General features: G+C 43.9%; 1 protein-coding gene across 2 annotated transcripts in view; it reads right to left on the bottom strand.

The window, feature by feature from the left end:
• The window catches only part of LOC116035540 (latent-transforming growth factor beta-binding protein 2), an 86,725-nt gene that overhangs the window by 18,488 nt on the left and 51,592 nt on the right, over window positions 1–16,645 (bottom strand). The window contains exons 10-28 of one of the 2 annotated variants that reach the window (XM_031278660.2): window positions 14,515–14,637; window positions 14,255–14,419; window positions 12,481–12,810; window positions 11,617–11,636; window positions 11,335–11,371; window positions 10,780–10,848; window positions 9,822–9,947; window positions 9,180–9,308; window positions 8,856–8,975; window positions 6,448–6,567; window positions 3,683–3,802; window positions 3,390–3,512; window positions 3,156–3,281; window positions 2,917–3,042; window positions 2,591–2,716; window positions 2,277–2,402; window positions 1,638–1,763; window positions 563–688; window positions 103–222 (exon numbers count right to left, since the gene is read on the bottom strand). In XM_031278660.2, the coding sequence (XP_031134520.1) occupies window positions 103–222; window positions 563–688; window positions 1,638–1,763; window positions 2,277–2,402; window positions 2,591–2,716; window positions 2,917–3,042; window positions 3,156–3,281; window positions 3,390–3,512; window positions 3,683–3,802; window positions 6,448–6,567; window positions 8,856–8,975; window positions 9,180–9,308; window positions 9,822–9,947; window positions 10,780–10,848; window positions 11,335–11,371; window positions 11,617–11,636; window positions 12,481–12,810; window positions 14,255–14,419; window positions 14,515–14,637 (2,358 nt within the window). The remainder of the gene's footprint in view (window positions 1–102; window positions 223–562; window positions 689–1,637; window positions 1,764–2,276; window positions 2,403–2,590; window positions 2,717–2,916; window positions 3,043–3,155; window positions 3,282–3,389; window positions 3,513–3,682; window positions 3,803–6,447; window positions 6,568–8,855; window positions 8,976–9,179; window positions 9,309–9,821; window positions 9,948–10,779; window positions 10,849–11,334; window positions 11,372–11,616; window positions 11,637–12,480; window positions 12,811–14,254; window positions 14,420–14,514; window positions 14,638–16,645) is intronic. The other variant, XM_031278661.2, reaches the window with a different exon arrangement.

Below are 16,645 nucleotides of genomic sequence, written 5' to 3'. Positions count from 1 at the left end.
CCCAGAGTTTGTGTTTGTGTATGTGTGTGTGTGTGTGTGTGTGTGTGTGTGTGTGTGTGTGTGTGTGTGTGTGTGTGTGTGTGTGTGTGTGCGTGCGTATACCTCTGCAGGACGTCCCATCCACCATCTCCAGACCAGCGGGGCAGGAGCAGCTATAGGAACCGATGGTGTTGGTGCACTGGCCTCCCACACACTGGCTGGGGTCCTCACATTCATTCACATCTGCACACACACAGACACACAGACACACAGACGGACAGACAGACACACACACACACACACACACACACACACACACACACACACACACACACACCATCATCAGTATGACACATTCACAACAGCTGAAAATCACTGGGTCTCACTTTAAATCTGTCATTTGAATGACGAGCTTCCAGACCACAGTGAGCATGTCAGAAAGTCCAGCATCATCTACATCAGTAAGTAATGACTTATTCTTACTATTGTAGGTCATACTGTGCTGGAACAGATGACTGTGAAAAATGATTGCACAGAAACCATAAAATGTAGTGACCACAGTGAACCACCCACTGTGCCGTACCTTCACATGAAAGCCCGTTGGGTGCCACTGTGAAGCCTGGGTCACAGGACACGCAGGAGAAGGAGCCCTCTGTGTTGGTGCAAACACCCATGGGGCACACACCTGGGGTCTGGCACTCGTCAACATCTAAGGGACAGGAGAAGAGGAAAAGGTTAGCTATAGTTTATCATCTTAAGCAAAGGGACCTCTAAAAAGCCCACTTTTTGAGCGTTCACTGTCTTATCTAAAAAAATATGTGTGTGTGTGTGTGTGTGTGTGTGTGATTCAGCCTAACATACAGTAAGCAAAGCCCTCTTTATTAGATCACACTGACAGTGTTTTATTAAAAAGGGTGGAAAGATAAGTATGCAGGAGGGCCATTGAATCCAAAACAGCAAGCTATTACAGGTGGTGCATAATTACTGTATCTACAAACAGTTACTAGCTCACTGTTATGTGATCACTGGAAATTCCTCGAGCCGGTACAGATTGTATTTCTTACGGAGAAAATAGTGTGGGCCATTGTTAAGTGATTGAGACGATTCCATTTTGCCTTTGGGTGAACAGTTCAACAGGACGACCTCGTTGCGGTACGTGGAAGGCAGGGGAGTGGTTGACTTCATTTCAAATTAAGACCTTAATATTTTTCATGGCATCAGAGACATCAATTAAAATCCTATCAGAGGCTGACTTGGATTCTGGCTTGTTTTGTAAAACTTTTTCCCAGCACAAAGACACATGTCAGTAGGGGATCTTCCTCTTGGGCTACATCCACACTTCCATTCAAAAACACACCACCGTATATATGACTAACTGCCATGTTTGAATCCATTTAAACAGTCATTCCATTTCTGCTTCCCATGAAGTCATGACAGATCTAACCACCCTGGATTCATCAAAGCAGCCGTTTCACTGCATTGATCTCATAAATCATGTCATGACAAATCATGAGCACCCTAAAGATTTTCTGTAATCATGTTCTGGGTCTAATGCATTCCTCTTTTTACTCTGGTCTACTGTAACTTTGTTACAATCTTTACCATAATGACAGCTTAAAGTGTTCTAAGCAGTTAGGTTAAATCAGAGGTAGTTTTACCCTCACAGCTGTAACCATCCTCAGACAGTTGCAGGCCGGCTCCACAGTTCCTGCAGTTGTAGGATCCTGGGGTGTTCAAGCACAGCTGGGCCAGGCACACGTTAGCCACCAAGCACTCATCCACATCTGGACACAAATACATAGACACATCATAGACCAGATTACCATCTCTGGCTTCAAATAAATAAAGCCCGCCAGTTGTAATCAGTTAGATCGGTAATCACTGGAACTAGGAATTACAAATGTCGACACCTCTATCCTTTCAGCTGAGCTATCTGCAGAATATTCGCTTGACATCATCTTGCTCTATTTGAGGGCTGGACTCTCATTGTGTTGAGCAAGGATCAGATGAGCGGTGCCAGAGGAAGAGGGGTCCAGGATCCAGCTATGATGTGATGTCTAGAAGGAGTATTTTTGGGCTCAGATGATGGGGCTTTGGGGTCCAAGCTGTCATTACTGATGCAGCCTATTTACAGCCTAAAACAGCTGGGAAACATGTTCAACAGAGCTGGCACGTTCACCCTCATGCGCGGTTTTGTTGGGTATTAAGGCAAGGTCTGGCATGTTTGAATAGAAGAGACACACCTGTGCACAAGTATACAAACACAACATTCCTGCACAAACAGCCAAAAGCCTCACCATCACACTGTTGTCCATCCTCAGATATTCTGAAACCAGGTTGACAGACAATACATGTGAAGGAACCCTCTGTGTTTGTACACGTTCCCTGGGGGCATGTAGTGGGCAGCACACACTCGTCAATATCTGGCGTGAAAACAACACAGACGGTTAAGACATTCACTGCAGTACAGTGCGTTTCTACAGCCAAGAAAAAAGACCAAAACTCCTGATGATAGACAAGGACCACTAACCCCAACAGTGTTAGTTCTTTCAGGCTGAATAATATACATATGGCGTTTTGCAGGAGTTAATTTGGTGTTAAATAAACCAACCTTCACAGAGCTCCCCGTCATATGATACTCTGTACCCTGTAGGGCAGTTCTCACAGGTGTAAGAGCCTTCCGAGTTTAGACAGATCCCATTGGCACAGGTAGATAGAGACTGGCACTCGTCAACATCTGGGTGAAACACATGCACACCAGCACAGACATTAACTGAAGACTATAAATACTGAATAATATGGGGAGGGAATTCAGTTGCACAGGAGTTTTAATGGTGAGGTGACAACCTTCCCAGATGTGTTGAGTAAGTCTTCAACTGTCGTAACAGCACTAATGGTTTTTACTGAGTGAGGAGCATAGCTGGAGATTGAGTTTACCTTGACACCGCTGCCGGTCTTGAGACACTCTGTAGCCAGCCTTACATCTGGTACAGGAGTAGGATCCCTCCGTGTTGGCACACACCCCACCAAGACACAAGTCATCCTGGGCACACTCATTCACATCTGGAAACACAAACAAAAAATTCACCACAACTGGGCAGACAAATCATCACCGTCGACCAGTGTTTGTCCAAAACTGCAGTTTAGTGTAAATCACTAAACAGCAGATTTCATACCTTCACATCTCAGTCCATCAGCAGATGGTCCAAACCCAGGCCTGCAGTTCTGGCAAGTGTAGGAACCTGCAGTGTTGATGCAAATTCCCGCAGGGCACACATTAGCAGTTGCGCACTCGTTGACATCTAACAAAAAGAAACAATTTGCAGACATTATACTGCTGTCGAGAGAGCTCCACAAGCTGAGAAGTATGCTGTGATACGCCCAACAGCTCTAGATAATCCTTTGCAGACCTTCACAGGCTTTGCTGTCTGAGGTGAGTTGGTAACCATGGTTACAGGTGCATTTATGGGTGCCGTCCAGATTGACACAGCGGCCGTGGAGACAAACTCCAGGGAGCACACACTCATCCACATCTGGAGGGAAAAAACAAAGAAAAAAAGGGGGGCTCATTAAAAAAAGACAACCGCTCTTAGTAGCTTTTTATTATAAAACTTCAATGGTGCCGCAATGCTTCTGTAGTAGCACTGTGGAAAATTCAGAGAGTTGTTTCTTTTATATGGGACGTTAATAATGTCTGATTGACCTTGGCAAACGTGGTCTGGTGAGAGCTTGTAACCTTGGAAACAGTTGCACCTATAGGAGCCCTTGGTGTTGACACACCTACCACGACCGCACACTGTTTGGTTCAAGCACTCGTTTACATCTGAGGACAGAAGAAGTCAGAAAAAGATATAACATCTATGAGAACAAGAACACTGGGTGTTAAAAAGTAAAAAGTACCCCTTAATCTACCTACCTGCCGAAAATAAATGAGATTTCAGTTGTGGTGCTCACAGCATTGAAAAATGACACTTAAAGCATTCAACAGCAACATATTTTTTCCAGTATGTCCCAGGTACTCTGCATAATCGAGACAAATGGTTGTAAGCAGTTTTCTTAGAGACTAATTCTGTGGTAGAAAGTAGTTCCAATTAAATCTTTACAGCAAAAGAAATATTGCTGTGTGAAATTCTTAATATTGTAAAATCCAAAAACAAAATTCCATTTCACTCCATTGTATAGGTGAAGAGCAGAAACCCAAAGTAAAATGTCTACTTATCTATAAATTACTATGTGCATGGCTAAATACCACGAAATAAGAAAATGTGTTATTTTTGTAATTTGGGTATACTGACCGTTTAACATGACAAAAAATATAAGGGAAAATTGGGCCAACAACAATAAGATACAAAAAATAAAAACAAAGACGTTATAAAAAAATAAGGGGAGTATCGGTAAAGGGGAAACAGTTACAGCATAATTAACGTGCAAAATGACTGTAAAACAGCAGTCATTAAATTACATCAGTGCCCAAACCTTACTCATGAAGGCCTTTTACTATTTGCAGCAGGAGCTGTCTTTTCCACTTTGGGACTCAGAACAGTTAACCCAGGAATTATATTTGTGGAAAACCTCATGCTGAAATAATGTTTTATAGTGGCATTTATCAAGTGTTAACAATGGCAATTTTTCAGATTAGGTGATGTTGTGGGGAGAGAAACTCAGATTATGTGAGTGTAAGAGAAAAGAGGAAGAGAAAAGGGGGAGAGGAAGGAAAAGTATTTGTCTGCAAAGGAGGTGGAGAGAGGATGTGATAGAGATGCTGAAACAGAGAGCCACACAGTGAAAACACTGCGAGAGAGTCACAGACTGGGTTTTGTTTGCCTAGCAGTGGGCACTGCCAGATGTCTGTCAGTATGGCCCAATGCTTTGTTTCTGCAATCATCCGGCATCTCTCAGGCCTCTGCGATAAGCCCTGACAGGGGAATGGAGCTGTTTTCTCTATCATACCAGCAATTAGGCTTATCCACGATTCGGCCAATTGAGCCCAAACCACTGTGCTACCGTCAATTGACTGAAGCAAATACTGTAAACCCGGCACTCATATTGCCTGTTTTATGTGACTCTCACAGCACCAGACGTATACTGTGGGCCTGTTAGCACTGCCTGGGTGGATGTTCGGAGTAAAAATATTTACCTCCAATGTTATCCCTCATTTAAAGGTTTCCTCTCTGTTGCTATTTATACACCACTGATTTAAACGCGGAATGAATAACATTAGTGGACTCGCAAACAGAAAGTAGCTTAAGTTAGTGTTTTCTTTGGAGGCAAGGGAATCATGAGAGTTTACATGAGGGCATCAGTCGTCAGACTCGCTGAGAAATCGATTACAAAGAACTCCAAATTACCACTAAAGTTAATTTCCATATTTTCCATCCTCATTCTGTCTTTCAGCTTTTCAGATTTCTGGAATACTCACTCCAGGAGCTTAGGTTTCCAAACAAATTAGAGGGGTGCAAGGTCATAGAGAGGGGATGTGGTAAGTAACACCAGTCAGGCTCTTATGTAACAGGGCCACTCTCAGGTTGGGAGCTGCTAGCGTGCTAGCTTAAACACAACACACACCAAATGTAATTTGTTGGGCATTTGTGTATTGAAATCTAATAATCCACAGTCTGAGTTTTACAGCAGACCACAGACAAAACTATGGGTGAGTGAGAGAATTTGTTTGCGTGTCAGGACCTCTTCGCAGTGGGGAATTGACCCTTTAACCTTCTCATACATCTCCTGTGACTGCTCGGTCCTCTCACCTAGCCCAGCAGCGGTAATAAAGCCTCCGCTGGGCCCAACAGTACAGTGGCCAGAGCTCTCCAACAATAATACGCTGTTTGTTCAAGGCTGTGGCCAAGAGAAAATATTTGGACTCTCCCAATTTGAAGTATTTTAAACAATCTTTTTACAAGGGCCAGTGATATCAAAAGATCAGCAATAACACAGTGAATGTGTTTAAACAATATTGGGGATATGCAGAGGCTGCTGGGTGGAGGAATTAATATATCGTACGTGGAAAAACTGAATGGAGAGAGAGGCCCACACAATATAGCCATCATCACTGTGGTTTTGGGTTGTCATGTGGGCCCACTAGTAGTCCACAGTTCACTTAAAATAATCCAATGTAAAGTCTTATTTTATATAATTTTCATGCACATCAGCAGTCAGAGTGTCCCTTTGAGCAAAAAGCCACAATTCAGTGAAACTAATTCAGCGTGTGCAATTTGGTGAACTGTACTGTATCATAAGCTGTCAGCAAGTCATTAATGGCACGGCCTGTTGCCATGACACTTCGGTTATTTTTGGTGAAGCCAACTAGGAGCAGCAGCATTTGTCTACGTAAATGTTACCTAATACAGGAAGCTTTAACAGTGTAAGAGTGAAACCCAGCTTCTTTCCATGCAGCGGTCGAAAACGCCCGTAGGAGTTTGGGTAGTGGTGGTGCTGCTGCTAAGATGGGGTGTGGGATTTTCTTACCCACACATCTTTCATTGACAGGCCTGAACCCCAGGCCGCAGGTCTGGCACTGGAAGGAGCCGGGACTATTGACGCAGACACCGTTGGGACAGGAGCTGGGATCTCTGCACTCATCTACATCTGCTCAGGGAGAAGGTGAGACATGAAAATAATCATTTTAATTAGTTGTTACTAAAACAATGTGCACATACATGGAAAAAAGAGGGTGGTATGTCACAAATGCTAATATATACAAACACACAATCCCTCTGTCACAAACTGTACATAGTTTTCTTCCTGGCTTTGATTAGAGGAAAATACATGTGCTTTGTTCTTTTTCTAACTTCGTTCGGTGTTTCACTATGGGAATCGCCTCGGCGTGACCAACTATGGAAGCTCCAATGACACCACTTCTGTCCGTGACAGACAGGTCGAACTGTGCTAGGGCCACGCCCCCTCATATAATCACAGTCGACCAGCTCCTTACAAATCATTCTCGCTTTCTTCCCGTGAAGAAACTATACTAAGCTCCCTCAGCGCTTCTAGGCTAGCTTGGTTGGTTATCTGCTAAACAGTTCACAGACGGACCGCTGAGGACTACGTCGTCGAACGCAGTTCCCGAACCCAGTCTGGATTTGCTGAGTAAGTACTTCGCAAGAAGTTTTTACCTTGTGGTTACACAGTTTGAAAGCAGTGTCCACGTCAAGGCGAACTGCTCTTCTGTCGGATAGTCGGTATTTGCTTATTGGTTGCTTAACTGTGTAACTCTTTTACCCTCTGGCTAACACGTTATGGCGAGCCTCCCTGGGTTTGGCAGTGTTTCCCACACATAGATTAATTTCTGGCGGTGCGCCATACAATCAACACCGGCCGCCACATATTGCGTTTCATTATTAATATTATTTTTTTTTAAACGCTATTTAAAACACGCAGCGTATTCATTCAGCTGCATTTCCTTTCCCTGCTCTCCTCTGTCTCTCTGTCGCTCACGCATCTCTCATGCACAAATACACACAGCCCCTCCCCTCCGTGCACAGAGTCTGTCTCCATCAAAACGAGAGAAGACGGCTGGCGAAATTCTTAAGTTCACGAAAGATTGGTATCTCGTGAACACCTTTACACAATCACACATTAAAAAGTCCTATACAAAATAGTTTATATTCTGAATACAATGTTGTCAGTGTGTTAATGTTGGAGTCCCGACCCGACTCTTAGCAAACAAGTGATTGCACCTGCTTTAGAAAGTTAACTAGTCGCAAGTTTGCGGTAAAATGCAGTTGGGTTGTCGAGGTCAAAACACTATATGTAGCAGCTGTGAATCAAATAAACTTATTATAAATAATATCATGTAATTTTTTTACTCTTACACTGAATGTTTGCTGCTTCAATCCAGATGAGTATTGAAAAGTATTTTCCGCAACTGAAAAAGGCAAGTGTTGAGGATGAGGACCAGCCTGAACCGGAGGTATCAGTCTGAAACAGAGCTGAACAGTCCGACCAGTGTAATTAGTTATGTTATTAATTTGTTCAATTTTTTCAGGCTTCAACCAGTGCTGCTCAAGCAGAAAGACAGGGTCAGGGAGATAAAGAGATAGTTTGTTAGGCATTGAAGAAAGAGTAGGAGAGGAGCACAGCATCCAACGGCGTTTCCTCCTCAGTTTTTGATACTTGATTGTTAGGAAAATAAGTATTCCCCGGGGGGCAGAGAGAGACCTGTACGACGGCAGGAGGCTCCCACCAGCCCGGCCACCTGAGAAACAGCTTCTGCCGGCAGTGCCTGCCTGTATGAAGGAAATGAGCCGGTACTGGTCCAGCCCGTTTAACAGTAAGCTCCCAACCAAGGGTTACTCTAAGCTTGAGATCCACTAGATGAGGGCACTGGGGCTGGCCGAACCCCCAGTGGTGGAGTGGCTCATCACCTCCACCCAAACCGCCGCTCTCTCTCAGCCTCCCACAGCATTTCTCTGCTCAACAAAATGGAGCGCCTCACCGTTTCCATGTTTCAGAGGATGTACAGATATGCAGCACAGTCAGTGTGCTCTCTAAATGCAATGACACTGCTGGCTGCATATCAGAGTGAGGTGTTTCACCAACACGTCCCTCCTTGCAGAGACCCGGAAAGAAACCTATCTGGAATGATTTGTAAGGAGCTGGTCAACTGTGATTATATGAGGGGGCGTGGCCCTAGCACAGTTCGACCTGTCTGTCATAGACAGACGTGGTGTCATTGGAGCTTCCATAGTTGGTCATGCCGAGGCGATTCCCATAGTGAAACACCTCACTCTGTTATCAAAGAACCGGGGTTATGTTAAGTAACCTAAAGTTACCGGGCTACACATAAACTCATGGCAGCAAACAAATAGGCCTGGCTAGCATTGTGCCGTTGTGTGAACTTTATGTGTGCGTATGCGCTTGTGCATGCACGTCACCTTCGCATTGGCCTCTCCAAGACTTGGCGAAGCCACTGTTGCATTCACAGGTGTAAGATCCCTCTGTGTTGACGCATTCACCGTTCTGACACTTGTTGGGCATGCTGCACTCATTAATGTCTGCCAGTTTAAATAAAAACCAAGGAGAACGGAAAAGAAAGTGACTATTGTGTTCCACAGCATTAATTAGGGCATGATGCTTTTTAAATGAACAGCGCTGACAGACAAGAACTTGCGGTGCTCTAACAGAGAGTCGAAAGCTAACAGTGTCTTTCATCCATTGGAAACATTATGTCTCCTGCTGTCATTTGGGCTGCATCTCACCTTGACAGAACTTCCTGTTCTGGGTGATCACCTGGCTGTAGCCACTGTGGCATTGACAGGTATAGGAGCCATAGTTGTTCATACAGCGGCCCTTCCCTTCACATGGGTCCTCGTCACACTCATTCACATCTGTATGGGAGACAGAGAAAAAAAAAGTAAAGACAGAGAAGGTGAAAACAAGAGATCAAATGCGACATTACATTGCAGTTCCATTTCACCAGCAGAGACACTTTCCAAGGCCTGACTTTGTAGCTCCTCTACTGCGCAGGAATTCCTCAGTGATGGGCCTGAGCCCAGCCGAGTAGAGCAGAGTCTGCGGCCAAGGCCTTCACTGTGAGGTAAGGGATCAAAGCTCTGTGGCAGCTCTTTGGATGGCCTTTACGCTGTTGTCAGGCATCACGGAACAGGTCAACATAAACAAACGGATTCCTTTCATTTTGGCTCGCTTCATTTCTCAAGGCTTCTGTGCCGTGTAATGTTTGGTGTTAAGGACTTGCTTGCGCAGAGACGATGATAGACAGAGCTGCTGGGGCCTCTGGTGTCAGCATGTGTGTGTTTGTGTGCCCCTCCTTCTCTTTGAGTGTTCCACCATTACCCGTGTCTATCTCCCTCTATCTCCCTCTCTCTCCCATTGTTGCTTACCAATGCAGTTGGTCTGCAGTGCACTGAGCTTGAATCCTGGCTCACAGTGGCAGGTGTAGCCGGTCTGTACAGGAATGCATTTCCCACGGCCACATATGGAGGGGGTGGTGGCACACTTGTCAATACCTCAAAAAAAGCCACAGAGATGTGCACAGTCATTACTCAGAAGGCAGACAACAATATTTTGGCCTAAGGGTTATGTAACATTACAGACACTGTAAAAAGTAAAAAAAAAAAAAAACCTGGATTCCACTAACACATGTTGTTTTCCATGGGAACCCGACTTGCTGTTTTATAGGTGAGGTCTTGGATGAGAGGACAGGTTTTACAGCACTGTAGTGTTCTAACAGGTGGTATAGAGCTCTTACAATAGGGGTTCGGCGAGAAGCAGGTCATGCACAGTAGAGCCTGAAGTTAGTGTTGTTCTTGTATTTTTCTGTCCAAATGGACTGTGGTAAAACAGACCGTGAACTGGGCCCTTGTGTCTGGTTAAGGAGGGAAAACCCTACTACAGTATGTCTTTCTCCATAGGATTACTGTAAATTCTCCTCCCTATCACCCTGACGCTCACTCTCTCTGTCACCCAAACACACTTTAACCCCGTCATCCACCCGTCTTCCATTTTTCATAAATCTGGTCGCTGTCAGCTCAGGATAGCTTCCCCTTCCAAGAGGCACACACGGTCTTGGTTTCTCGCCCTCTCACCCTCTGTGCAGCACGGCATCTTCAAGCCAAATTGGCTCTGAGAAAAGGGGTCAAATAAAAGCATAATACAAGCTCTCCTCGGCTTAACTCTGGGTAAGCCTGAAAAAATGTCTTATGAGATGTGCTGCTGTCTGCCAGCAGTTGACTCAGAGCATGATCGTCCTACAGCTCCATACCCACCTGCCAATTAGGCACTGATGATTTTAGATCCAGTGTTTCAAGAGAGTGTTTTATTTTCGAAAGTATGATTTACCTGTGGCTGAGTCTGTGTGGTTTGTGTCCTTTGAATCTGGCCTGATGATGGAGGAGTCTGGAGAAGTCTCTGTGAAGAGGGATCGAGACTGGGTGAGTGCGAACATAGTGAACCGCTAACACTGTGACACATAGTAAATTCTCATTCTCTACAAGCTAAACGAGACACGGCTTGTTTTCCCAACCACTACTGCCTCAGCTGTCACTCACTGGGCAGCTATAAAAAAATGACCTACTCTTTTCTCCAGGCTAAAAACAGTACAACGACCAAAAGAAATCAAGTAGACTCATTGAATGTAGTCAACCTTCAGACTTTAATGTCAATGTTTTCGCTGGCTTGAGGGCAGAGCAGGATTGAGACTGCCACTGCTGTGCAGGAGTGAGCAATTTATAGAAAACACATCACGTGTGTGTGCCTGACTGAAACTACTATTGGCCATTGAGCTTTGAGATGATAAATCAAACCACAAGTGGCATTAAACAGAGTTGAGGCACTTGTTAAGGTTGAACAAGTAGTGTTGTATAATCTGTATAAGTAAAGCCAAGAGACAAATACCTGGATATTTCAGTGGTGAGTCAGTCACAACAGCTGGCTAGAAAACAAGCAAATATTGCATGTCAAAGATGTTGGTTACATTTGATCACCATATTCGTGTTCATACAGTGTGTCTTTGTTGTCATATTCTGCGCTAATTAGCTGTGTGTTTCTACCAAAATGTGGTCTGAATAAGTTACATAATCATAACAAACCCTCCAGCTGAGATAGCTAGAGCATATCGCTCTAAGATAAACATTTCAAAAGTATGTGCCAAGAGGTTTACGCGGTGATATAACTTACCAGGCTCAGAATTTCCACATCTGCCACGAGACAGAAAGAAGAGGAAAGGTTTATCAGTAGCAAAAAGTTGACATTATGTTCGCACTAACGTAACGTATTAAGTACCATTACTGAGTACACACAACATACACAACAGCCCATGGTCTGCTTTGGCACTTGACTTAGAGCTTTGGAGGTCTTTCTTTCTAATAAAACAAAGCTTATGGCACATCCTCTAAGCCAGACAGAGAAAGTTGTATCAGAAAAGTAGTGCAGACTACAGGCCAAAGGGAAAATGCAAAGAGAGACAAGGAAATGGATATCTCTGATAATAAAGACAAAAATCCCTAAATATTTACAGAATTGTCTCCTATAAATCAAAATGTGGTAGCTCTGCCAATAAAGTATCTCACGAGCATTAAATCAGGAAGATACATTAACAATAAAGCCTGAGGATTTAGATGTATGGCCAGCGTGGATTACCTGTGTGCATTGCTGTGATGCTCAAAGGGGTTTCACTTTGATGGATGGGGGACATGAGTACTACTCCAAATATTTTCGATCAAGCAAGTTGGATCAAGCATTCATTTATTTATGGAGATCAAAACATCCTGTTGATGTTTGAATTCTCACCAAACGCAAATAAATTTGCATCCCGTAGAGAAAAAATCATATTGTGTATTACTCAGCTGCTCTGCCTTGTTTATGCCATGGGTTGTGGTAAAAGTAAATACCATGTTTGGATAACTCCAAGGCCTAAGTGCATCATATGTACAGAACATTCAGCAGCAGCAACTATTCATCTCTTTACCATTCAGAGTAAAAATTTACCAACCTTAAAGTCAACTTGGCAGACATTTAATGTACCAAACATTTTATTCTCACCTTCTGAATGTTCAGGTGTCTCTCTGGCTGGGTGCGAGGGATGGAGAGGCTGCTGTGGAGTCAGAGGGTACCTGGGTCCTTGTGGTGTCTCAGGATACTCAGGGTATTGGGGTACTTGTGGCGTCTGTGGATAGCTGGGGTATTGTGGCCTGCTAGGCAGCAGCAGCCAGGGCTGGATGGATGGAGGCTGAGGGAAAGTGGGGCTCTGCTCCTCCCATGAGACTCCTGTGCTCTGCAGATCATCTTCCTCCAGCTGTCTGAGAGAAATCTGCACATCAGAGCGTGAGTAGGTGTATCCGTGACCAGCTGGGCAGATCTCCTTAAAATGGTCTGTGGGGCAGGAAACACATAGCAGCAAACAATGAGCCAGAGTGTAATTGTGGCTCATATTTCTGTTTGATATTCATAGCAATACCACAAGCCATCCGTGTAATACTGTTATGTAGAGCTTGCTGTGCTTTACTGTGTGCTGTGAACAAGGGGGTAGGATTTTGGCTATTGCTGTAGACCTAGCTAGCTGGCAGACCAATGACAGCTGTCACAGAGGCCTACTAGCAAGGGGATTTAGAAAGATTGGGGGGTATCTGCCCACTCAAACAGGCACAGCCATGCCAGTGGGGGAAGTAGAGGATCATGTAATTCTGACCGACCTTTGAACTCTTTAGTGTAGAGGCGTGTGAGTGAGAGGCTAATGGAGGATTGGCTGGCTAGATAAAAGGAGGGAGACTGAACCTCTTTGTGTCAGAGCCCAACAAACCTCAGCAATGGTGAATCCATTACAAGTGAGAAGCACTGTGTCCCCTACCTGACCTAAAAACCAGCAACTCTAGGCCAAAAGAGTCTGGAATAGAGATATGAGTAATGACAGATATGTGGTTGCTGTAAATGCAGGAAACGTGGATATGATAGGCTACTGAATGATGAATTTAAAGTGGAGGGAAATGGGGCTATATATGATCAGGAGCCACATCAGAGGAACTGCAGTAAATATGGAATGATAGTAAACCAGCTCCTGTTACCAAGTCACAAGTAATGAGCCTGGCTGCTTGGTTCAGATCATGGCTCAAACAGCTTGTCAGGCCATACAAAAGCCAGCGTTCAAAATAATCAGAGGCTGTGTCTGTGTACTGTGTCAGTGCTGGCTGAGCAGCACCATGGAGGTCTGTGTGATATCTGATCTATGACAATCCCCATGAATCACTGGCCAGTACAGACACTCCATAAAACCAGCCTGTTTCTATCAGAGACTTTGAAGATTAGATCGGTATTGAAAAAAGAAAGAAAGATGACAACTACTTCCCATGTTTCACTTGGCCAAGCTGTTTATTTCTGCTGTGAAGCTTTGCCGGCCTATTAGTGGGGTTTCTCTCTGAGGGTTGGAGTGATAACACAAGACTGACTTCCACTATTATGCAGCCTCCAAAATATGAAAACTGTTATGTTTTTGGTCCTTTTCCACTCCAAACACATTTGGTTATTTTGAACTGCTTTACAAGCCTGGCAAAGAGCAGAATGGTGACGGAGTGGTAAATATTCATTGCCTGGGCTTTCACTACCATTGCTAGCCCTTGCATAAGATTACATGTGACATTTCATATCTGCAAAAGTATTTAACCCAGCGAATCGTTTTTCAGCAAGTACAGTAAAACCAGAAATGGAAGGTTTAGCTTGCAGATGGACAAGGAGATAAGTCTTGGGTTTAAACAGTGTATGAGTTGTAAAGGAGAATTTGAGACACATGAAGCAGCAGCAGAGTAACTTTTGGTGGCTGTACCTGATCCCGGCAAAGGACAGCGATCACACAAAGGGCCCCAGGCCTTGCCCACTCGGCTGCAGCAGCAGATCTGCTTGGTGATGTGTTGAGCAAGCGGCAGAGAGCATGTACTTGCTGACACAGATCGGTAGCAGAATGCCCTCTGGTCAGACACAGCCTTGTCCGCTGGGGAGTGAAGTCGATACATCCATCTTATTCAAATGCAATACATGAGAGAATGGCCACAGTGGCCACAGCCTAAATGATGTGTTGATACTTACAGACACAGTGGCTTCTGTCAGCGTCTAACATGAAGCCTGGTTTACACGTGCACCTGTAGCTTCCTTTGGTGTTGAGACATTCAGCGTTCTTACAGAGCCCAGGCAACAGGCACTCATTGATGTCTGTGAAATATGCAATACGTAAGTCATGGACTCAATTCTCATTATGGAAACATCATGAAACATGTTTTTCCTCTGACAAGAACTTTTTTTGGAACTCACAATAAACCCCTCAACAAAATAGGTACAAGTTCGATATCAGATTTGGTGTATTGCATTTCACATTGAGTATACAGAGTACTCATACTTGCAGACCAGCAGAGATCATGTAAGGTTTTAGAAATAATTTAAAACTTGAAAGGTGACAAAACATTGCAATAGATCATGCCGTAAAAAAAGAAACAGCTGCTGGGAGGTGATGAAATATGGAAACTTTCAGGTTTCACAATTGTGTGAAAGCAAGGAGTGATGACATGAAGGAAACATATATAATACATTTGACCACTGTAAAGCAGAATATACTCAATCATGTATCCTTCTGACCGAAAGATATAATAAACTCTCAAGGCTGAGGTAACCTTAACTTTGAAATCTGGACCGTCACACAGAGGAAACAGAAACATGTTTTAGATTACCATCTTCCTCAGCATCTTTCCTTGACAGTGTCCAATAAGGTCACAGCATCCTTTGCTTACGTCAATGAGTGAAAGTCTTAAAGAGGTTTTTCCCCCTGTCTGGCCTGAACCATGTGCTGGAGTGAGACAGTGGCTAGTGGAGTTTGCTTATTGCTCCAACAGTTCCTGAGTCACTAAGCCAAATGGAGGCAAGCAAGACAGTTAATGTGCCAGCCAGGAGCACAGGGGGACATATTTCAGGCGCTTAGTCATGCAATCACACAAGGACCAGGCAAAGTTTGTTGTTCTACCGTGTTAAACAAAGAGTACATGATTAGGTCTTTTCCCATTGCTTTGACGACTGGAACCTGACAGCCTGCCACCACAGATTTTCCCATTTCTAATTAATCTGCTCTTGTTTTGTTGTTTTGCTTCCTGCTGGAAAAAGTTAGTTTACAAGGGATTGAGGCTGATCAATTCGGTGGATTGAAGCAAATCCAACGAATGCCACAATGTTCTTTTTGTTGTTTGTTCTTTCTTCTTTTCTATCTCTGTTGCCCTTTGTTTTTCCATTTCTCTTTGCATCTTTCTATCTCTCTTAGGAGAAACTGCTTCTAAAGCTGAAGCTGGCCTTATAATGCCAAAGTCTCCAGCCTCTATGTTATGACAATGTAAACAAGCCTCTGTTAGCAAAAGCGACCTGTTTGGATGAGCGGGATATGGCACATACTGTGAAGATAATGAAGCACCACAGATGTCACGCCTGCCTGTGCTGATATACATGCTCTACAGAGGTAGGAGCAACAATATTCTTATACAGGTACTGTGGGAGTTTAGTTTAAGCAGCATGCTATCTGGTCAGAGTTCAGGTCAGCGTTGGGCTCAGCCTTCATCACATGGGGTCTTTAATCCATGGTTCGGTTGAGTCCCAGATTAGTGCTATTGTTACAGTCTGCTGGTGGGTTGATTGGGATTGAAACTGACTTCCATGACAACTTGTCATGACCAGCACTAATCTCAACATGTATTTTGAATCTATGCTTGGTTGCTCTCATTGACAAATACTCCTTGTATGTGTCCATCAGCAGCTTTTATCATGGTTGTTTTTATTGTCTAATGATACATATATTGATGATTGCAATACATCTAAGAAGTTTCCAAACTCTGCATACAAGTGTCAGCCAGTCTGCTGCGACCTTACTTGACCTTGGCCACTCTTAACTTATGGAAAAAACAATACTCACATAAACACCGGAATAATTATTTATGGACACAGTAAAAGGAAATTGTCAGCATTCTCACTTGCTATGAATTGGCTGTTATGGCTAAAGGGAGTACTATATGACTACTTTGGAAGTCTCAAACCAGACATAACTTATGGGGCCATACATGCATCCATTCAGAAACTGTGAATAGAGAGAATGCACATTCTCAAAATACAGCCAAAGCAGGCAAATTCCTGCTGTACAACCTAATATATCGAGGTCTCAACCTGATTACCCCAGGCAGTATTCAAT

This window comes from Sander lucioperca, chromosome 18 (assembly GCF_008315115.2).
Source record: "Sander lucioperca isolate FBNREF2018 chromosome 18, SLUC_FBN_1.2, whole genome shotgun sequence".
NCBI lineage: Eukaryota > Metazoa > Chordata > Actinopteri > Perciformes > Percidae > Sander > Sander lucioperca.
This window is presented reverse-complemented; position numbering and strand designations above follow the sequence as displayed.